The following is a 24,804-nucleotide window of genomic DNA, read 5'->3' as shown; positions in this document are numbered from 1 at the left end:
GAAAGAGCAGAGATTTGTCCTTTCAAGGAACTTGCAGACAAACCTTTATCCAAACCATCCTGAAGAAACTGTAAAATTCTCGGAATTCTAAAAGAATGCCAGGAAAAATGATGAGAAAGACACCAAGAAATATAAGTCTTCCAGACTCTATAATATATCTCCCTAGATACAGATTTACGAGCCTGTAACATAGTATTAATCACAGAGTCAGAGAAACCTCTTTGACTAAGAATCAAGCGTTCAATCTCCATACCTTTAAATTTAAGGATTTGAGATCCTGATGGAAACAAGGACCTTGCGACAGAAGGTCTGGCCTTAACGGAAGAGACCACGGTTGGCAAGAGGCCATCCGGACAAGATCCGCATACCAAAACCTGTGAGGCCATGCTGGAGCTACCAGCAGAACAAACGAGCATTCCTTCAGAATCTTGGAGATTACTCTTGGAAGAAGAACTAGAGGTGGAAAGATATAGGCAGGATGATACTTCCAAGGAAGTGACAATGCATCCACTGCTACCGCTTGAGGATCCCTGGATCTGGACAGATACCTGGGAAGTTTCTTGTTTAGATGAGAGGCCATCAAATCTATTTCTGGAAGTCCCCACATTTGAACAATCTGAAGAAATACCTCTGGGTGAAGAGACCATTCGCCCGGATGTAACGTTTGGCGACTGAGATAATCCGCTTCCCAATTGTCTATACCTGGGATATGAACCGCAGAAACTAGACAGGAGCTGGATTCCGCCCATACCAGAATTCGAGATACTTCTTTCATAGCCAGAGGACTGTGAGTCCCTCCTTGATGATTGATGTATGCCACAGTTGTGACATTGTCTGTCTGAAAACAAATGAACGATTCTCTCTTTAGAAGAGGCCAAGACTGAAGAGCTCTGAAAATTGCACGGAGTTCCAAAATATTGATCGGTAATCTCACCTCCTGAGATTCCCAAACCCCTTGTGCTGTCAGAGACCCCCACACAGCTCCCCAACCTGTAAGACTTTCATCTGTTGAAATTACAGTCCAGGTCGGAAGAACAAAAGAAGCCCCCTGAACTAAACGATGGTGATCTGTCCACCACGTCAGAGAGTGTCGTACAACCGGTTTTAAAGATATTAATTGAGATATCTTTGTGTAATCCCTGCACCACTGGTTCAGCATACAGAGCTGAAGAGGCCGCATGTGAAAACGAGCAAAGGGGATTGCGTCCGATGCAGCAGTCATAAGACCTAGAATTTCCATGCATAAGGCTACCGAAGGGAATGATTGTGACTGAAGGTTTCGACAAGCTGATATCAATTTTAGACGTCTCTTGTCTGTCAAAGATAGAGTCATGGACACTGAATCTATCTGGAAACCTAAAAAGGTTACCCGTGTCTGAGGAATCAATGAACTTTTTGGTAAATTGATCCTCCAACCATGATGTTGAAGAAACAACACAAGTCGATTCGTATGAGATTCTGCTAAATGTGAAGACTGAGCAAGTACCAAGATATCGTCCAAATAAGGAAATACCACAATACCCTGTTCTCTGATTACAGACAGAAGGGCACCGAGAACCTTTGTAAAAATTCTTGGAGCTGTAGCTAGGCCAAACGGCAGAGCCACAAACTGGTAATGCTTGTCTAGGAAAGAGAATCTCAGAAACTGATAGTGATCTGGATGAATCGGAATATGCAGATATGCATCCTGTAAATCTATTGTAGACATATAATGCCCTTGCTGAACAAAAGGCAGAATAGTCCTTATAGTTACCATTTTGAATGTTGGTATCCTTACATAACGATTCAAAATTTTTAGATCCAGAACTGGTCTGAAGGAATTCTCCTTCTTTGGTACAATGAAGAGATTTGAATAAAACCCCAGTCCCTGTTCCAGAACTGGAACTGGCATAATTACTCCAGCCAACTCTAGATCTGAAACACATTTCAGAAATGCTTGAGCCTTCGCTGGGTTTACTGGGACACGGGAAAGAAAAAATCTCTTTGCAGGAGGCCTTATCTTGAAGCCAATTCTGTACCCTTCTGAAACAATGTTCTGAATCCAAAGATTGTGAACGGAATTGATCCAAATTTCTTTGAAAAAACTTAATCTGCCCCCTACCAGCTGAGCTGGAATGAGGGCCGCACCTTCATGTTGATTTAGGAGCTGGCTTTGATTTTCTAAAAGGCTTGGATTTATTCCAGACTGGAGATGGTTTCCAAACTGATACCGCTCCTGAGGATGAAGGATCAGGTTTTTGTTCCTTGTTGTGACGAAAGGAACGAAAACGATTATTAGACCTAAATTTACCTTTAGATTTTTTATCCTGTGGTAAAAAAGTTCCTTTCCCTCCAGTAACAGTTGAGAACCAAACAACTGAGAACCAAACAATGTATTACCCTGGAAAGAAAGGGAAAGCAGAAAAGACTTAGAAGACATATCAGCATTCCAAGTTTTAAGCCATAAAGCTCTTCTAGCTAAAATAGCTAGAGACATATACCTGACATCAACTCTAATGATATCAAAGATGGCATCACAAATAAAATTATTAGCATGTTGAAGAAGAATAATTATGCTATGAGAATTATGATCTGTTACTTGTTGCGCTAAAGCTTCTAACCAAAAAGCTGCAGCAACATTCGCTAAAGATATAGCAGGTCTAAGAAGATTACCTGAACACAAGTAAGCTTTTCTTAGAAAGGATTCAATTTTCCTATCTAAAGGATCCTTAAAGGAAGTACCATCTGCCGTAGGAATAGTAGTACGCTTAGCAAGAGTAGAGACAGCCCCATCAACCTTAGGGATTTTGTCCCAAAACTCTAATCTGTCAGATGGCACAGGATATAATTGCTTAAAACGTTTAGAAGGAGAAAATTAATTACCCAAATTATTCCATTCCCTGGAAATTACTTCAGAAATAGCACCAGGGACAGGAAAAACTTCTGGAATAACTACAGGAGATTTAAAAACCTTATCTAAACGTTTAGATTTAGTATCAAGAGGACCGGAATCCTCAATTTCTAATGCAATTAGGACTTCTTTAAGTAAAGAACGAATAAATTCCATTTTAAATAAATATGAAGATTTATCAGCATCAACCTCTGAGACAGAATCCTCTGAACCAGAAGAACCATTATCAGAATCAGAATGATGATGTTCATTTAAAAATTCATCTGAAAAATGAGAAGTTTTAAAAGACTTTTTACGTTTACTAGAAGGAGGAATAACAGACATAGCCTTCTTAATGGATTTAGAAACAAAATCTCTTATGTTACCAGGAACACTCTGAGTATTAGATGTTGACGGAACAGCAACAGGTAATGTAACAGTACTAAAGGAAATATTATCTGCATTAACAAGTTTGTCATGACAAACAGTACAAACAACAGCTGGAGGAACAGATACCATAAGTTTACAGCAGATACACTTAGCTTTGGTAGCTCCAGCACCAGGCAGCGATTTTCCAGAAGTATCTTCTGACTCAGTTTCAACGTGGGACATCTTGCAATATGTAATAGAAAAAACAACATATAAAGCAAAATTGATCAAATTCCTTAAATGACAGTTTCAGGAATGGTAAAAAAATGCCAGTGAACAAGCTTCTAGCAACCAGAAGCAATAAATAATGAGACTTAAATAATGAGGAGACAACAGTGACGCCCATATTTTTTTTTAGCGCCAAAAATGACGCCCACATTATTTGGCGCCTAAATGCTTTTGGCGCCAAAAATGACGCCACATCCGGAACGCCAACACTTTTGGCGCAAAAGAACGTCAAAAATGACGCAACTTCCGGCGACACGTATGACGCCGGAAACAGAAAAAAAATTTTGCGCCAAAAAAGTCAGCGCCAAGAATGACGCAATAAAATTAAGCATTTTCAGCCCCCGCGAGCCTAACAGCCCACAGGGAAAAAGTCAAATTTTAAGGTAAGAAAAAAAAATTATATATGCATTATCCCAAATATGAAACTGACTGTCTGAAATAAGGAATGTTGAACATCCTGAGTCAAGGCAAATAAATGTTTGAATACATATATTTAGAACTTTATAAACAAAGTGCCCAACCATAGCTTAGAGTGTCATAGAAAATAAGATTTACTTACCCCAGGACACTCATCTACATGTTGTAGAAAGCCAAACCAGTACTGAAACGAAAATCAGCAGAGGTAATGGTATATAAATAAGAGTATATCGTCGATCTGAAAAGGGAGGTAAGAGATGAATCTCTACGACTGATAACAGAGAACCTACGAAATAGACCCCGTAGAAGGAGATCATTGAATTCAAATAGGCAATACTCTCCTCACATCCCTCTGACATTCACTGCACGCTGAGAGGAAAACCGGGCTCCAACCTGCTGCGGAGCGCATATCAACGTAGAATCTAGCACAAACTTACTTCACCACCTCCATAGGAGGCAAAGTTTGTAAAACTGATTTGTGGGTGTGGTGAGGGGTGTATTTATAGGCATTTTGAGGTTTGGGAAACTTTGCCCCTCCTGGTAGGAATGTATATCCCATACGTCACTAGCTCATGGACTCTTGCTAATTACATGAAAGAAATATAGCTCTAAATGTGACTAACATTAATGTATTCTCTAATTTATCAGGGCATTATAATCTTACTTAATTAAAATTATATTCTTATTTAATTACTTATAATTTAAATTATATTCTTACTTAATTACTTATATTCTTACTTAATTAAAATTTAAAAGAAAAAAATCATTGTTATACCGATCTTCAAGCAAAAACACCAAACATTCCATAATTAAATGAGTACATTTAAGCCTACCTCCAAGTCTGTGAATAGATCATGGTTATGTTGAAGGATGACATACATGCAGTGAGATACGGTTACTGCGTGCTTCCAGTTGTGGTATGGTACTCGCCGATAGTTCTTTTTCACCGACATGGTGAACCTGCACAACTTTTCTAATTCAAAACTAAAGGGTAAAATTAATAAAAATAAAAAAAACATGTTACAAAATGCTACTACATTTCATAGTGTGGTTAAACTTCATATTTAATAAAGTAAGTTATATAGGTGGATTCTTATCAACCAATTCTGTAAAAAAACAACAACTCTTGACATGCATAATCTGTATTAGTCGATTTGCATGAATATTTCCTATCCTGTCACATGGCTCGATTAATAGACATGGCGATCCTTGCCCTAATTTAGGCAAGTTTAATAATACTTGTAAGTGAATGCATAAGCATGCAACTTAGAGCGGTCAAAATTGAAATGCACACAAATTAATTACATCTTTGAATAGAAACATATGTACAATAAGCATATATTGGAAAAATTATTCTATTTAGTATTCTTCACTGCACGTGCATGTGAAGCATAGTTAGATAGTCTCAGTTCCCCAGCTGCTCAGAGCTCCAGTAGAAGCACCTAAGGCTCTATGAGCAAGTGCTGTGTTTAAAATTCTGGTGTACAGAGCATACTTAAATACACTCTTGAAACAGCTATAACTTTTACTAGCAGCATTTTTGATAATACCTGTATATTGCAAAAAATGCTTCTATTCAAAATAGAAATGCACTTGTATGGATTCCAATTACGGCTGGAACGTCTCTTTAAATTTAGTGATGCCATTGACAAAGGCCCTTTCAAGTTTGTTCGCCTTTTTAAATGTGTATAATGGATTAGAAAAAAAAAGTTCTCATTGGTTAGAATTACTTCGGTATGTTGGATTCACCATAACTATTTCAGACAATCCAGTCGCTCCACTTAACAATTCTTAGATAATTCTATAGATCCTATACATTAAAAAATGGTGAGAAGAATGAGATTTAGTCAAACTAAGGAACTGAAAATCAGTCATTAAATCACACTTACACACAATGCATACCCCTACAGCCTGCTGTTGTAACTATTTGGCATAGCTTTTGTTGCATTCTCATTTTAAGGCAAGAGAGGCCATAATTGACTGTGTAGGTGGTGGTTTTATGCTAAAAACAGACCCAGACATGAGATGCCACAGAAGAAAACTTACCAGTTCTTACCACAAGATTGATGGATCATATATACATAAATTGCTGGCCAAAGGTCTTCAAATGGTGTAATATCAAAGTGATATCTAAAAAAAGACAAAGGGAAATTATACACTTTTAGATAATAATCAATCACTGCTATCAGCTCATTATTGGGAAGAATGCTGACTTGATCCTATGAAGATTGTGATACATCTTGTTTCTGAGGAATCCCATATTACACAAGCAATGGAAAGCGCCAAAGCTTTGGCAAATTTGGATAACAGCCTGCACATCAGTGGAACATTGAGAACTATTTGAGAGCTAAGTATTTTATGCACTTTTGGGACCTTTGATTTTGAACTCTCTAGCTGGCTTTCTGGTTGGGCATATGCTTGGTGTACTAGTGTGTTTTTGGGTTAAATTTGGGATGTACTTTGACCTATGTATCAGTGTTCGTATTCACATTATTTGAGCTGGTATTTACCAAGGTGAATAAATAGTTCTTCTTTTTTAAGTTTTAATGTAAATGTAAGACCTCAGCACAGGTATAATTGTAAAAGTTATCAAAAGAAAGCAGTATGTAGACACTTTGCATTTCACATATGAGCCCCAAACAACAAGGTACAAGCGTGATGAACAGCAAGTTTGTAACTAGAACAGGGCTGGAATATCCACTTAATGGGAAAGACAAGTCCTGAACAGCACTGGTATATGTCTTGCTTGCCTCTATAAGGCAAACAGTATCTGATGGGGTAAACAGGTTGGGGGCCCTAGAGGGAAGAAACCTTGGGAAACCCTAGCATGCTTTTTATTACACAGATCCAGATCCAAATAAAGACAGCCTTATCAGTTATACTGATATACTGAAGCTGGCATTAATAAGGAGGTGTATTTATAACAGAAAGGGAAATGCCCAGAGACTTAAAGGAATAGTCTAGTCAAACTTTCATGATTCAGATAGAGCTTGCGATTTTAAGCAACTTTGAATATTACTCCTATTATAAATTTTTCCTCGTTCTCTTGCTATCTTTATTTGAAAACGCAGGAATATAAGCATAGGAGCCGGCCCATTTTTGGTTCAGAACCTGGGTAGTACTTTCTGATTGGTGTCTACATGTAGCCACCAATAAGCAAGCACTACCCAGGTGCTTAACCAAAAATGGGCCGGCTCCTATGCTTACATTTAAATAAAGATAGCAAGAGAACAAAGAGAAATTAATAGGAGTAAATTAGAAACTTGCTTAAATTGCACGCTCTATCTGAACCATGAAAGTTTAAATTTGACTAGACTATTCCTTTAAGCATGTTTTTTACCTGCTCCAAGAAGATGCACTATAATACCCAAGTACCTTGTGTAACATCACAACTATGAAACTAATAAATATATTAATATTTATAAGACTTACAGTGCTATTTCTTTACACAAAGATTCCTGGAGGGTGCAGTTCATGAGGTTCTGCCACTCATCTGAAGTGCAAATACTATGATATGACAATTTTTCCAAAGTTACTCGGTAAATACACTCTGAATGGCGTATTCGGTGGTACATCTAGGGAAAAACAGATATGAAAAGTCGTCAAACTTTTGATCAAACGATAGCTCAACATATAAATTATGAGCAACACATACTCAAGGTCTGGGGTCAGCAATCTTGGCATCCCAAATGTTTTGGAAATACATTTCACATTATGCTGAGACACTTTTTAGGCAGTCTGAGCATCATGGGAAATGTAGTTCCAAAACATCTGGGGTGCCAAGGTTGCTTACCTCTGCTCTAGGTCAGATAATTTTACTAAAACAACTGGTCAGACACAGTTTCAATATTGTTCCATTTATCTGCTTATAAATGTGATTCTTGTTAGCGTGTTCCTTTATACACTTAAAAAAAGTTAATTTTTTTGGTACACCTATGAATTTTGTATTCCATGTCACTTTAATCTTTATTGTTGTTGGAGAAGGGAGCCTTATATGTTTATGCCTTACATTTTTCAAAGGTAATTTAATTTGATCACAAAATATAGAAAATTAATTCTTAAAACTATGTATTTAGTGCAGTGTATCTAGTGCCGTTTTTTTAATGGTTTACAAAACTGAACACATGAAATTAATACAATATAAGCTGTATCCATGTTGCCATATACAGTCCAACAAATACACTGGGATCTATCAGAATCCATTAGAAAAAGTATGTACTTATTACAAACCAAAAAGCACCATTAAAGTCTATGGGGATTTTTGTAGATATATAATTTGATACATTTTTCTAAAAGATTGTGATTGACTCCATTGATAGGAGGTAATCCTGTCTAAGATCTTTCTTGTTTTAAGTAAGTCAGACTTTCCACATTACATGAAATTAATATGGATGCCATAAAGACAGGGATAACACACTATTGATTCCCTAACTAAAACAGAGATAAAGAGAAAAAAAATTAATTAAAAAAGATCTAATTATTTGAAATGAAGTTTACATTTTTTTCAATAATAAAACAAAAATGTTGGCGTTTACTCCAATTCTACCCATCAAATTAATAATTGTATATATATATATATCCACACATATACAGTACATGTCACATTTCTTGTTGTCTAAAGAAGGGGGTGAAACCACCAAAACGTTACATTTATTAAAAGATGACGGTGATACAAAATCATGGTGAGTGCATCCCTTTCTGGGATATATATATATATATATATATATATATATATATATATATATATATATATATATATATATATATACACACAGTATATATATATATGCACTCACTCCTATATGTTTACAATTTTGCCCAGGTGACTCCTCAATTTTCACACATATATTCAGATACACAGGAGGGCACTCACTGGTCTTTTCATCAATAAAAGTTCCTTTATTCACATGAAACAAATCATAAAAAGGTTGACGTTCAGGCTGGTACAGTCAGCCTTTTTCAAGACAATCTACAATTAAATATAAAATCCATTAATCTGAAGTGCTATAAACAATATGCACATTAGATTTTAGAACATCGATTTTCAATCAAAATTAGCAAAACAAAAAGTGCTCACCCACCAATACCCATTAACATATAACATGAAATGTATTGCTTAACTCTAATTACAACATTAAAAATACGTATAGGAACATCTTTACCATATTATTCAACAGAATACAATATATGCATATTTGAATGTATTGTTTAAAGGTGCTTTGTTCACCCTAACAATGCATAAACATAGCTTAACATGATTTTCCTAATCTGCCACAACTATTGCAATTTGAGATTGGAATGCATAAATGAATATATTTATAACAGAGGTGTAACAGAGTTACACAATTTATCTTCAATCTGCGGGCACTGCGACATCTAGAATGAGACCTGTCCGCATTAGCACAGAACCGTTCTAAGCTCACATTTACATTGGAGCTTGACAATACACAGACTCTGTTATTATCATTACACTTAAACAATATCTACGTTGACATGTTACAATTACAGTTTCTCAGGCCGCCATTTAGGGTCAAAGTATATGTGTGCACTAACAAACGTGTTTTGAAATACCTGCTGTAGGGCTTACACCATTACGCAGCTAGCTCATTAATTGGAGGGACATCACAGGGGTGTGTTAGATGAACAACCAATCCCACTAGACAAAGCACTTTGCGATTGTTGCCTGTTATGCAGCAGACTATACTGTATATGTTTTTTACTGATCGTGTTGAGAGAGACCTGGATATATAATTACCATGTGGTAACAGGACGATAATAAAGGCTGCAACAAATATTAATATATACAAAAAACAATAAGCATCATTATGCAAGAAAAGGAAAGTGTGGAGTGATACGTAGATGGGACTCAACTAGCTTCCCCAAATCTGATATGCTCCCAATATCAGATGTATAGAAATGTGCAAGTAGTGATGGGTGTGGGGAGCGCTCTAAAAGAGCTGTGAGTATAAACTATGATTTGAAGTGTGTATACACTGTGATAGAATGTGTATGGATTTACCAAATATAATTTCTTTAAATAAATATAATTACTTTGAATCATAAATATTGTGTGGTTCTGGTGTTATGTAGTGTCTCTCCAAAAAATGTGAACAAATAAACAAACAAAAACAAAACGTTGATTCTTAAAATTCTTCAAGGACAATTTTATAAAATCCTTCTATTTATCCAAAATGTGTATGCTCGGTGTATTATCACTGTACCTTTAAATAAATTGATGTGCCTCTAAATAAAATTGATACACAAATTGTGCTTCAAAATGGATAGACAAACAAATCGTTATGAATTTGAAACGTGATGAATTTAAAACGTGATGAATTTAAAACGTGATGAATTTAAATGAATAAACAAACAAATCGTGATGAAAAAAAAAAAAAAAAAAAAAAAAAAAAAAAAAAAAAATGACTTAACTTCTAGGTGAATAAACAAACAAATCGTGATAAATTCAAAAACTTTACTAAGATAAAAAACAGTATAAGATCGTTTCAATCGTATTTTATGGTTATACCATACATTGAATCTGTTTAGAGCATGTGGGGGTACATCTTTATCGTAAAACAATGCTAAAAGTTCGGATTTTTAATCCTTATGATGGAAGTTCGGATTTGTAATCCTTATGGTTTTCTTAAGTTGTGGCCACAACCAATTTTAAAACAGTTAAAATCCAAATGTAGTACTGTGCTGTTGTTAATTTTGCAGTTTATTCTCCCCCTAACCGGACCTCTGATATTCCTTACCTCCGTGTTTTCTTTGTATTACCTTGGGTTCTGGGAAGAGTGCTTTTTGTAAGTAGGTCGAGTTCTCCAAGCGGCTTTGCCGCTGTTTGAATTTCCTCCGCAACTACTTCCTACCCTGATGTGCGTGTGACGTTGACGTTGTACACGGAGGACCAATCAGGCAACCGGATCGTGGGGGGAGTGTTTCTTGTACTGGAGCCAATCTTTCCACACTCGATGTCAGGTTTTCTACGCGTTTCAGCGCCGTAACTTGCGCCTTTATCAAGACTGTATAATCTGGTGTGTCTTTTAGGCTCCTATATAGTCCTGTTGAGGTTAGGATACTCCCCCTAATTAATGCTCTAATATGTTCCGGTTTATAAATTCTCATTTCTTAGCCTTATTCATTTTCTTTCAATGACAGATTCTTTGTATACAACTAATGTTGTTAATACATTTATACTGAATTATATTTATTGAAAATAAAATAAATAAATAAATGAAATAAATAAAACATGTGAGTGAAAAGTGATGTTTAGTGAAAATGTGAAGGGAGACTGTGGTGTGTTAATTCAATTGTTGTCATATTCAAATAAGTATGAGGATATGTGCCATCAAATAATGGTTATTTTCTATCGGGTAATCAGTACACTATTGTACTTTTGTTCACTGTTTTCGCTGCACTCACAAGAAAGGATTCAAGTTAAGCTCTGCATTGAGGCCATATGGTGTGAGAGTATTGAATTTGAATATGAGTTCAGCTTCCTTTAATAGTAACATATTTTCCATATTACCTCCTCTGTTATTATGTATCTTTTTTATACCCCAGTATGTGAATCCTATTGGTTTTTTTTGATGTTTTTCTGTGAAATGTTTAGATAATAGATGTTTGCAATTACCTCTTTTTATGTTGGATAGATGTTCTCTTATTCTATCATGTAACGGTCTACTCGTTTGCCCTAAGTATTGTAATTTGCATTTGCATTGGATTAAATAAATTACATTTGTATCTGAACACCTAATGGTGTCTCTTATGGGGTATTTATAGTTGTTATTGGAGGATATTACTACTTTACTTTTTTTACCATATTTGCACGCTTTACAGCTTGTGCAAGGAAAAAAACCTTGCAGAGCATTTCCGTATAGGTCTTGGTCTCTTGGTTTAGATGATTTGTTAAATTGACTGGGTGCCAGTATACTTCCCAGATTATTTGTCTTCCTGAATATTAGTGTAGGTCGTGATTTTACAATGTCAGTTAGTAGTGGATCTTTTCTAATTATGTGCCAGTGTTTATCTAGAATCTTTTTTATAATCTTATGATCTTCACTGTATTCTGTAATGAATGATATTTGGTTATGTGATACGTTTTTGTTCTTATTTGTATATTTTAATAATTCTGTTCTATCTTTATTTATTGCTTGATTTTTGGCTTCTTGTATTATTTTATCTTTATATCCCTTCTCTTTAAATTTCCTTTCCAAAGTGTTCGCTTGTTTCTGAAATGTATTTTCATCTGTACAGTTTTTTCTTATCCTATAGAACTGGCCTTTAGGTGTATTGTTGATCCATCTTTCCAAATGACAGCTATCCGGATGTATGTAACTATTTGTATCTGTAGGTTTGAAATATGTTTCTGTTGTGATGGTATTATTTATAATATTTATTTGAACATCTAAAAAATGTATATTTGTTTTACTATATTCATGGGTAAAACTTAAACCCCAGGTGTTATAATTTATGTCTTCTAGAAATAAATTGAGGAGTTCTTGGTCCCCTTTCCAGATCAGAAACATATCGTCTATGAATCTCCTATAGAGCACAAGGTTTGCACCCCATGGGGAGTGTAGGATATATTTATCCTCAAACCTCCCCATGAATAAGTTAGCGTAACTGGGTGCAAACCTTGTGCCCATAGCTGTTCCTTTTAATTGTAAATAAAATGTTTGATTGAAGTTGAAATAATTATTTTCTAATATGAATTGCATACAGTTTAAAATAAATTTAATCTGTGGATTTTTCATTTCATAATCTGTGTTCAAGTAGTATTCTGCGGCTTCTATTCCTAATTTGTGTTGTATGTTGGTGTATAATGAATTGACGTCGCATGTGACTAATGTGTAGTCCTCTTGCCATTTTATTGTTGTTAATGTATTTAAAAAATCTGTGGTGTCTTTTAAATGAGAAGGTAAGTTTTGTACGTATTTTTGTAGGAATGAATCCACATATTGTGACATATTAGAAGTAAGAGCATCAATTCCTGAGATTATTGGACGTCCTGGTGGGTGGTCTAGTGTTTTATGTATTTTAGGGAGGTAATAGAATATTGGAGTTTTTGGATATTGTATATTTATGAATTGATACTCTTGATTATTTATTATTCCTGCTGTTTTGGCAATATTTAAAATTGTTTCGAAATTTTTTGTCTGTTTTTGAATAGGGTTAAATGATAATTTTCTGTAGGTTTCTGTGTCTCCCAGTATTCTATTGGCTTCCATAATGTAATCTTTAGTATTTAATACAACTAACCCTCCGCCTTTGTCTGCTTTTTTTATTGTGATGGTTGGGTCTTCTTTAAGTTCTTTTAAGATAGTTCTCTCTTTTTTAGTTAGATTAGATGGTTTTCTTTTATTGATTTCACAGTTCTCTATTTCTTCTTTTATTAGTTTTTCAAACATTTCAATATGTGCTCCTTTGTCTTGTGTCGGATAGTATGATGATTTAGGTTTAAGTGATGTGTGAATGTATTCTGATTTTTTAGTTTGTATTTGATTCTCTTGGGGATTTTTCAAAAAATGTCTTTTTAAGGTGAGTTTGCGTATAAATTGGTTTGCATTTATTAGGGTGTTGAATTTGTTTAACCTAGTAGTTGGGGCAAATGATAATCCTTTAGCTAGGACATTTTCCTGTTCTCTATTTAGGGGTTTATCACTTAAATTAAAAATGCCCTTATTAATGTTATTGCTTTCTGTTGTGTTTATCTCGTTTTTTTTGTGCTTTCCTGGGCTCTCTGCCTCTTCTTCCTCTACTTCCTCTAATCTTCTTTTCTTTTGATTTTTTAATCTCTCTCTGTTTTCTTGTTGTATAGTGTTGGATGTGGATGGGTGTTCTTGTCTTATCCCTAAAAAATGTTGATTGTCATCATCTATGGTTTCCAATACATCATATCTATTATCAAGTTCTATCTTTCTTTGTGAGTCTCTGGTTTCTTTATTATTATTGTGATATCTATTATAATTTGGTTCATATTCCCTATAATATTGTTGTTGTCTTGGGTGGTCATTATATGAGTTGTGTCTTCGTCTATCATGATTGGAATTAAGTTCTTCCTGATTGTGATATCTGTATTCTTCTCTTTCATGATAATTCATATTTGGATTGTGTGTGTTTCTTCTCCAATTTTGTCTGCTGCTCCAATCATTTGTGTAGTGATCTCTATTCTTCCAATTTTGTGTGTAATTATTTCTATAGTCTCTATTTAAATATCTGTATTCCCGATTTTGTGTTGGGTTATGGTTGTAATTGTAGAATCCACCTCCATAGTTATTGGTTCTACTTCTGTGATAATTATCTGTATCTCTATAATTTTGCCCATAATCATTTCTATGGGTTCTAAAATATCTATTAGAATGATGTCTAGAATTATATTCTTCTCTGTGTCTATCTGGATATGCCCCTGTGTGTTGTTCATAATTATCTCTATATTCTTTTTTTACATTTTTAGTCCATTGTTCTCTATTTGTATGATCACTTTTTTTATTTGAATATTGTTGATTGTTTTTATTCGTTTTTTTAAAAAGTTCATTATTTCCTTTTTTATTTGTGTTGTTCTTATCTGTATCAATTGTTTCCATTTCTGTTTCTTCTATATCTGTGTCATTATTTTCACAGTAGTTTTTTGGTGAAATTCTTTTATTTTTATTTTGGTTATGATTATAGTCAGTTTCATCTCTCTCTAATTTTTTTCTTTTACTATTATATATACTTGTGTTAAGATCTTTCATATTTTTAATGATGCTTTGTTGTTTTTCTTTAAATTTGCTATCTTCTATATATGGTTTGAGTGTTTCTTTAAATTGATTAATTTTTATGGAAAGATTTTCTAATGTTCTAGTGCGAGATTTTATAATTACTTGCATCAGATCTAATGATGCTTTTTCTAGTACATTGCACCATTCATTTTCGTGATCTTCTTCTAATTCGAAAGTGCAATTTTTCTTCAGTCTAAGTCCTCTTGGGACCATATTAGAACTGGTGTATTTTTCCATAAATATTATTTCAATTTTTTGTTTTATTTCTCTCATCATTATATTTTCTAATTCAGACATTTCTTCATGTATGTCTATATTAGTTTTATGTATTAGTGTGTCATTAGAATTATTCGATATATCAGATAATATATTATCTCTTAGATTAAACATGTCCATGGTTTTATCTACTGTTCACTCTACGGGAGAAAAGAAGAATGCAAGAAAAGGAAAGTGTGGAGTGATACGTAGATGGGACTCAACTAGCTTCCCCAAATCTGATATGCTCCCAATATCAGATGTATAGAAATGTGCAAGTAGTGATGGGTGTGGGGAGCGCTCTAAAAGAGCTGTGAGTATAAACTATGATTTGAAGTGTGTATACACTGTGATAGAATGTGTATGGATTTACCAAATATAATTTCTTTAAATAAATATAATTACTTTGAATCATAAATATTGTGTGGTTCTGGTGTTATGTAGTGTCTCTCCAAAAAATGTGAACAAATAAACAAACAAAAACAAAACGTTGATTCTTAAAATTCTTCAAGGACAATTTTATAAAATCCTTCTATTTATCCAAAATGTGTATGCTCGGTGTATTATCACTGTACCTTTAAATAAATTGATGTGCCTCTAAATAAAATTGATACACAAATTGTGCTTCAAAATGGATAGACAAACAAATCGTTATGAATTTGAAACGTGATGAATTTAAAACGTGATGAATTTAAAACGTGATGAATTTAAATGAATAAACAAACAAATCGTGATGAAAAAAAAAAAAAAAAAAAAAAAAAAAAAAATGACTTAACTTCTAGGTGAATAAACAAACAAATCGTGATAAATTAAAAAACTTTACTAAGATAAAAAACAGTATAAGATCGTTTCAATCGTATTTTATGGTTATACCATACATTGAATCTGTTTAGAGCATGTGGGGGTACATCTTTATCGTAAAACAATGCTAAAAGTTCGGATTTTTAATCCTTATGATGGAAGTTCGGATTTGTAATCCTTATGGTTTTCTTAAGTTGTGGCCACAACCAATTTTAAAACAGTTAAAATCCAAATGTAGTACTGTGCTGTTGTTAATTTTGCAGTTTATTCTCCCCCTAACCGGACCTCTGATATTCCTTACCTCCGTGTTTTCTTTGTATTACCTTGGGTTCTGGGAAGAGTGCTTTTTGTAAGTAGGTCGAGTTCTCCAAGCGGCTTTGCCGCTGTTTGAATTTCCTCCGCAACTACTTCCTACCCTGATGTGCGTGTGACGTTGGGTTTAAGTTTTACCCATGAATATAGTAAAACAAATATACATTTTTTAGATGTTCAAATAAATATTATAAATAATACCATCACAACAGAAACATATTTCAAACCTACAGATACAAATAGTTACATACATCCGGATAGCTGTCATTTGGAAAGATGGATCAACAATACACCTAAAGGCCAGTTCTATAGGATAAGAAAAAACTGTACAGATGAAAATACATTTCAGAAACAAGCGAACACTTTGGAAAGGAAATTTAAAGAGAAGGGATATAAAGATAAAATAATACAAGAAGCCAAAAATCAAGCAATAAATAAAGATAGAACAGAATTATTAAAATATACAAATAAGAACAAAAACGTATCACATAACCAAATATCATTCATTACAGAATACAGTGAAGATCATAAGATTATAAAAAAGATTCTAGATAAACACTGGCACATAATTAGAAAAGATCCACTACTAACTGACATTGTAAAATCACGACCTACACTAATATTCAGGAAGACAAATAATCTGGGAAGTATACTGGCACCCAGTCAATTTAACAAATCATCTAAACCAAGAGACCAAGACCTATACGGAAATGCTCTGCAAGGTTTTTTTCCTTGCACAAGCTGTAAAGCGTGCAAATATGGTAAAAAAAGTAAAGTAGTAATATCCTCCAATAACAACTATAAATACCCCATAAGAGACACCATTAGGTGTTCAGATACAAATGTAATTTATTTAATCCAATGCAAATGCAAATTACAATACTTAGGGCAAACGAGTAGACCGTTACATGATAGAATAAGAGAACATCTATCCAACATAAAAAGAGGTAATTGCAAACATCTATTATCTAAACATTTCACAGAAAAACATCAAAAAAAACCAATAGGATTCACATACTGGGGTATAAAAAAGATACATAATAACAGAGGAGGTAATATGGAAAATATGTTACTATTAAAGGAAGCTGAACTCATATTCAAATTCAATACTCTCACACCATATGGCCTCAATGCAGAGCTTAACTTGAATCCTTTCTTGTGAGTGCAGCGAAAACAGTGAACAAAAGTACAATAGTGTACTGATTACCCGATAGAAAATAACCATTATTTGATGGCACATATCCTCATACTTATTTGAATATGACAACAATTGAATTAACACACCACAGTCTCCCTTCACATTTTCACTAAACATCACTTTTCACTCACATGTTTTATTTATTTCATTTATTTATTTATTTTATTTTCAATAAATATAATTCAGTATAAATGTATTAACAACATTAGTTGTATACAAAGAATCTGTCATTGAAAGAAAATGAATAAGGCTAAGAAATGAGAATTTATAAACCGGAACATATTAGAGCATTAATTAGGGGGAGTATCCTAACCTCAACAGGACTATATAGGAGCCTAAAAGACACACCAGATTATACAGTCTTGATAAAGGCGCAAGTTACGGCGCTGAAACGCGTAGAAAACCTGACATCGAGTGTGGAAAGATTGGCTCCAGTACAAGAAACACTCCCCCCACGATCCGGTTGCCTGATTGGTCCTCCGTGTACAACGTCAACGTCACACGCACATCAGGGTAGGAAGTAGTTGCGGAGGAAATTCAAACAGCGGCAAAGCCGCTTGGAGAACTCGACCTACTTACAAAAAGCACTCTTCCCAGAACCCAAGGTAATACAAAGAAAACACGGAGGTAAGGAATATCAGAGGTCCGGTTAGGGGGAGAATAAACTGCAAAATTAACAACAGCACAGTACTACATTTGGATTTTAACTGTTTTAAAATTGGTTGTGGCCACAACTTAAGAAAACCATAAGGATTACAAATCCGAACTTCCATCATAAGGATTAAAAATCCGAACTTTTAGCATTGTTTTACGATAAAGATGTACCCCCACATGCTCTAAACAGATTCAATGTATGGTATAACCATAAAATACGATTGAAACGATCTTATACTGTTTTTTATCTTAGTAAAGTTTTTGAATTTATCACGATTTGTTTGTTTATTCACCTAGAAGTTAAGTCATTTTTTTTTTTTTTTTTTTTTTTTTTTTTTTTTTTTCATCACGATTTGTTTGTTTATTCATTTAAATTCATCACGTTTTAAATTCATCACGTTTTAAATTCATCACGTTTCAAATTCATAACGATTTGTTTGTCTATCCATTTTGAAGCACAATTTGTGTATCAATTTTATTTAGAGGCACATCAATTTATTTAAAGGTACAGTGATAATACACCGAGCATACACATTTTGGATAAATAGAAGGATTTTATAAAATTGTCCTTGAAGAATTTTAAGAATCAACGTTTTGTTTTTGTTTGTTTATTTGTTCACATTTTTTGGAGAGACACTACATAACACCAGAACCACACAATATTTATGATTCAAAGTAATTATATTTATTTAAAGAAATTATATTTGGTAAATCCATACACATTCTATCACAGTGTATACACACTTCAAATCATAGTTTATACTCACAGCTCTTTTAGAGCGCTCCCCACACCCATCACTAATAAGCATCATTATGTTACGCACAAGCCGTGTACAGAAGAATTTATGACCCATAACTCAAATGAACTAAATCCGGAGATAGGATGGAATACATATATAATCATACCAAGTTGTAAAACATCCATCATCATGAGTGGTTAGTTTAAAGTGACGGCCGGTAGCAGACCGGTCCCTAGGGACTTGACTGGACACATGAAAATATGCTCTTCCAGTATTTATATAATTTTTAATAAAACAGAGATAAGTCTAACTGGGTATTAAGACCTTTTGGGCATATAGTGTATCCACCGCACCTCCCTCTTTATGAGCTCCTCCTTCCTATTACCCTCCTTTTTAAGAGTTGGAACCCTGTCTATCTGTATTTTTGACCAGATTGCTAGCTGGCGTGTATGTAGTAATGAAATTTAGAGGATTGGATTCTGGTTTCCTAGTTCTGCTGCGATTAATGACAGTTCCCTGGTCTAAATGTTCAATCTTACTCCACGTTTTTATAATGTCTTTCAATTTATACCCCCTTGCCAAAAATTTGTCTCTCATAAGATTAAATAATGGTCTATCAGAGGCCTCTGTGTTTCTGATTACTCTCAATAGTTGGGATTTCAAAATACAAAACTTTAACTGTGGGGGATGGAAACTTTGAAATTTTAGCAATGTGTTCCTGTCTGTTGGCTTGGAAAAAAGTTTAGTGTTTAACCTGCACTCTCTACCAACATCCTTCTTATAGATGCAAAGATCCAAAAATTTGATCTGCTCACAATCATGTTCCATTTTAAATTGTACATTGGATAAATTATTATTTAGCTGTTTATACCATAGTAAAAGTTCAGACTCACTGCCACCCCATATTGTCAATATATCGACGATATAAGAGAATATTTGGGTTATTGTCCTTGAAGACAAAACAGTCCTCATAACATGAATAGATTTGCATAAGCAGGGGCCATCTGTAAAACCATGGCAGTACCCAAAAGTTGTAAATAGTATGTATTCTCAAATAGAAAGTAATTGTGTGTTAAGCATATATCCAATAATTCAATAATAAACTCAATGGGAGGCCCAGTATAATGTGGGTCAGAGGACAATTTAGTTTTTACTGCTGGGAGACCCAGATTTTGGGGAATAATAGTATAAAGACTGGCCACATCTAATGTGACCAGTATGACATTTTTAGTAAACAATTTATCTCTCAATAATTTGATAAGTTTTATAGAGTCCAAGAGAAAAGTTTGTTTTCTTGACTGTATCTTGACTGTAAAAAATAATCAACATATTGAGCCACACTTTGATAGAGTGACCCAATGGCGGATACAATGGGGCATCCCTGTAGTCTTTGTGAATTTTAGGAATACCGTTAATAAAAGGATATCTAGGATGGTCAGTGGTCAGAAATCTATAAAAAGATTTTGTGTGTGAATCTTTCAATTGATTCAATACGATAGCTGTCACTCTTGTGCACCCATATTATCATGTTGATGAACAAGTGATTGATACTTTTTATTAAACTCAACTGCACATAATGAAGTGTAGGTCTTTATGGAAGGATGAGTGTTAGATGGTTCAAACCTTGATTTGGGGTTAAATTTAGGATGACTTAGAACTTTATTCTTATTTGATTTTTGAAACAGATCTTTAAGTTTTAATTGGCCCTGAAACCTGGTCATATCAATTTGGCTTTCAAAGTCATCAATTTTAGGAGTCGGCACATAGTTCAATCCTTTGTTGAGTAATGTAGTTTCCTGCTCAGTAAGTTCCTGACTAATAAGATTTATGACTACATACTCAGTTGTTATGTTTTGGATTTTGTTTTGGTAGCCCCCCGTCTGATGTGGTTTCTATGTCTTTACCTCCCTCCTTTTTTTAATGTGATCTAGTCTGTACCCAAAGAAACTCTACTGTTGGTGGAATTACTGGCACCTTCCTGGCCACTAGAGTCTCCATCCATCCATCACTAGAGTCTCCATATTGTTTATAGCACTTTAGACTAATGGATTTTATATTTATTGTAGATTGTCTTGAAAAAGGCTGACTGTACCAGCCGAAACATGAACCTTTTAATGATTTGTTTCATGTGAATAAAGGAACTTTTATTGATAAAAAGACCAGTGAGTGCCCTCCTGTGTATCTGAATCTCTCTCTCTCTGAATCTCTCTCTCTCTCTTTCAATCTCTATATATATATATATATATATATATATATATATATATATACACATACATATATACATAAACACACACTGCTGTAATATTTGAACACAGCTCAAAACGCATTTATACTATCACTTATCATAAGGAAACTTACGTTTGCACAGTGTAAGGCTAAAGCACAGAAAACAGCAAACATTTTGAAGTTGTTCTCATCTGTTTTAGAGAAGGCACTTCCACTAAGTTTGTTCACCATCTGTACAACACCTATGACGCTACCTCTGCTCACGATAGGCATGCACAGAATGTTTCTTGTTGTATAACCTGTATAAACATCAACATCCCTGAAAATACAAAGAGAAATGACAATTACGGATATATGGCCATATTTATATAAAACATTCAATTATTAAAGTTAGCATGTAAATGTAAGTTGTCTAAACACATACAAATAAATCTCTTTTACAAAGTGACATTTAGAATTTTGGTAGTTACCTCTAACTAAACAATTTCACTTTTCTCCAAGCAAAGAGAGATTGGAAACTGTATGAACTGTAAATAGTCAAAGAAGTAATAAAAACACAAGATGGGACACAATGGTGTGATACCTCGAAAATTCAAGACTAAAGCACCTTCCCTTGGATGATTTGCTGCTATCTCAAGGCCCTTATGTAAAGTTCATATTGCTTCCGACTGGTAACACATTGGGGTCCCTGTCTCGTACAAGCAGGCCCAGAGGCAGACCTTTTATTCACTTTCTGCAATGAGATTTTTTTAGTGAACATTTTTCTGCAGGTCATTTTTAAATAAAATTCAATTTTAAATTAGACAGTTTCTCTAAGGCACCAGTTCAATTGCAATGTGTTGGTTAACTAAAGAACAAAGCAATTTTTAATTTTTATAATATAATTGCTTTGCAAATTAGCTGCATACAAAAAAAAGACATTTTTAAAATGTCTCTTGAATAAATCTGTTTCCTTTTCTCTTGGTCTAACATAGAAATGTAGTAATAAAAAAGATGCAATGCTCATACTAACTTACATTCAGAATAAACAGTTTTGCAGACTGGGAAAGACTAGGGGGGTGGGTTTGAAAAAATCTCAGAGCCAGTCAACAAGCAATGTGCTGCTGCTTTGCAGCACTACTGCATATTTGACTGCTCACTTCAAACAACACTTTACTCTGGATGCACTGTGTTATGGAAAATTACATAGTGCAGCCAGAGCACAGCTCTGTTTTAAGAGAACTGTCTAATGTGAATATGGAGCAGCACTACAAAGTTTAAGCGCTAACAGTTCCTCCATGTGTCTCAGATCACTGTATGTTCTGCCTTGAGGCAAGCAGATACTTTACATTATTAAAGGGTCACCAAACTCAATTTTTTTTCTTTTAAGATTGAGATAAGGCATGAAATCTTAAGCAACTTTCTAATTTACTTTATGATCAATTTTTCTTTGTTCTCTTGCTATCTTTATTTTAAAAGCAGGAATGTAAATCTTAGCAGCCAACCCATTTTAGGTTCAGCACCATGGATAGCGCTTGCTTATTGGAGGCTTACATTTACCCACCAATAAGCAAGCATAACCCAGGTTCTCAACCAAAAATGGGCCAGCTCCTATGCATCACATTCCTGCTTTTTAATTAAAGATAGCAAGAGAACAAAGAAAAATTGATAATAGGATTAGAAAGTTGCTTAAAATTGCATGCTCTATCTGGGTTTAGTGTCCCTTTAAATGATAAAAGAAAAAGAAGGCACTCCAATGGCAAAATATCACTTAAAACTTTGTGTTCCCTCTTTATAAACCATCCCAGTGGAAGGATACTCACAAGGATTTTGCACTTATACCAAAGTGTAAATAAGGAAGTCTGGGAGAATTTGGGGCTTCCCAGCTAGTCCTTTGAATCCTTATGGTCACAGCCACTTAGTTGCCATTGACTACCAGTATTAAGTGTGAACTAAACACTCATCAGGAATACTGTGCAAAACCCTTGCAGAAACACTTCAGGGTTATTTTATTAAAATTATGTAAAACTTGTTTAACAAAAAGCAATTCTGAATATGTTTCGCAATACAATGTTATTGCTTCCTCAAGCAGTGTTAGAGTGCACAAGAGTGTGTAAGGTGGAAAAGAAGGGATCATACAAGGAGGAGGGAGGAATTAATGTCTTAATGAAGGTGGGAAAGTTTGGATTTGTGAGAAGCAAGACTGGGTGACAATTGTGATGAAATGAGGATTAGTGAGAAATTTAGGTATGTGAAGGAGAAAAGGAAGAGTGTGAAGTGAGGGTATGAGCCAGGGGCAGGTTTGTGAGGTAAGGTAGGTGTTTAAGGGTACAGAAGTGAGGGCTTGTGTTATAGTCTAAGTTACATTTTCAGGAATTAAACCGGGCATGCATCATTTTTTTTTTTTTATTTTTTTTTAAGTTATCATTCCAATTTACTTGTAATATCAACTTTGTATCTCTTGGTGCCCTTTGTTGAAGAGTAGATAGGCTCAGAAGCATGCACATGTCTTAATCACACTATGGTAGCCACATTTGCAACAATGTATAGCGTTATAAACAATATTGGAGAGACTGCTGTTATAGAGTGCTAAAGACCCATGCACACTCTGGAGCTACTATGAGCCCACCCAGGTTTACTCTTCAAAATAAAATACTAAGGAAATGAAGCAAATGTGAAAACAGGAGTAATTTTAAAAGGTTTTTTTTTTTTTAAATTACACACTCTGTCGGGGTAGGGGGAGCTAGCTCTGCAACCGAGTGGTCGCACCTTACTACAGCTCCACATAAATTCTACCTTTATATACCTAAATGACCACTCGGTTGAACGAATAATACTCCAAAAGTGAGACAGCGGTTTAGGGGGACTAGACCTAACTGGTTGTGCAGCCAGAGCCCAGAAGATATTGAGACAGCCGAGTTGTGTACTTTGATAGCGGGACATTTGGTGCAGAAGCCATTTTGAAGAAGCCATCTTCCTGCCCTTGTGGCACATCATAGTCCTAATAGCTCAAGCTCCTCCATATACTGCCTACTAAGATTATTGGGATAACTCAGAAGAGCTGCGATTTTCTCCACTTTTCCTCTTATTACTACAAAGTATTCCACGGCCTCTACACTTACCACCATGGAAGAGCTTTACAACACTGTGGACGTAGTGTTCAAGAACATGACGAGAGAGCTTTTCCACATAATACTAAGCCATACCTCCCCTTAACACCACTCTAATGAGAAACAAATGAGCCTGGAGACGGAACCTGCCTATAATACCGGAGAATATGAGATAAAGAACCAATGGGAGCCACACTCATATGTCTTGCTATAGCTGGATGGAGCTCCTGAGGTGGAACAAGTAACCGGTGCTGAGCATAGGCCACGAAGAGCCATCACGGCCTTACAGTCATCCGCCGGAGTAGTGACTACTGGGTATGAGTATTTACCTATGCCGACCGCAGCTTGGAAACTGGGAAGTGACGAGACAATGCCGGAGATATGCATATTTGGAGCAGCAGACGATAAGGGCCTAGAGAGTGATCCTACCGAAGGGACTAGCCTGTTCCTGGGAAGAGCGCTGGGCACGCTTTGTACTGCAGATAAAGCTTTGGAGATCAGTTAGATATCTCTTTTAGATGTGAAACAAATCCACTATGAATGTCTTAAGACTGTTGTCTGGACTGTACAAACAGTTGGGGGTAGGATAAATTCCCTATTCAAAGAAAATTATCTGCAGCTATGTACTTTACTAGCTGACATAGATCCGATTCCTGCAGATTAGAAATGTTTATGCCACAGTATTTTATGCTATCAATATCCCTCTAGATACTAACTATATCAATATATTCAGTTTTATATAACATGAAAGTTCATAATGTATCTAGTAAATGTATTGTATGTTTTTACTGTTATAGGAAGATTGTCTAGGCTGAATTTAATG

The 24,804-nt window shown here is 34.8% G+C and overlaps 1 protein-coding gene across 1 annotated transcript; it reads right to left on the bottom strand.

Annotated features, from left to right (window-relative positions):
- Window positions 1-4,776: 4,776 nt before the first annotated feature.
- LOC128643503 (cAMP and cAMP-inhibited cGMP 3',5'-cyclic phosphodiesterase 10A-like) lies at window positions 4,777-24,257 on the bottom strand (the record flags this gene model as incomplete). The annotated part of the gene is made up of 5 exons (XM_053696346.1): window positions 24,163-24,257; window positions 21,025-21,211; window positions 7,376-7,518; window positions 5,990-6,073; window positions 4,777-4,927 (listed from the first exon to the last, which is right to left on the bottom strand). Coding segments are annotated over exons 1-5 (660 nt in total), but the record flags the coding sequence as incomplete, so codon positions are not given.
- Between the last annotated feature and the right edge of the window lie 547 nt (window positions 24,258-24,804).

The sequence above is a fragment of the Bombina bombina genome, unplaced genomic scaffold, assembly GCF_027579735.1.
Source record: "Bombina bombina isolate aBomBom1 unplaced genomic scaffold, aBomBom1.pri scaffold_1920, whole genome shotgun sequence".
Taxonomy (NCBI): Eukaryota; Metazoa; Chordata; class Amphibia; order Anura; family Bombinatoridae; genus Bombina; species Bombina bombina.
Note: the sequence above shows the minus strand (reverse complement) of the source record. Positions and strands in the feature narration are given on the sequence as shown.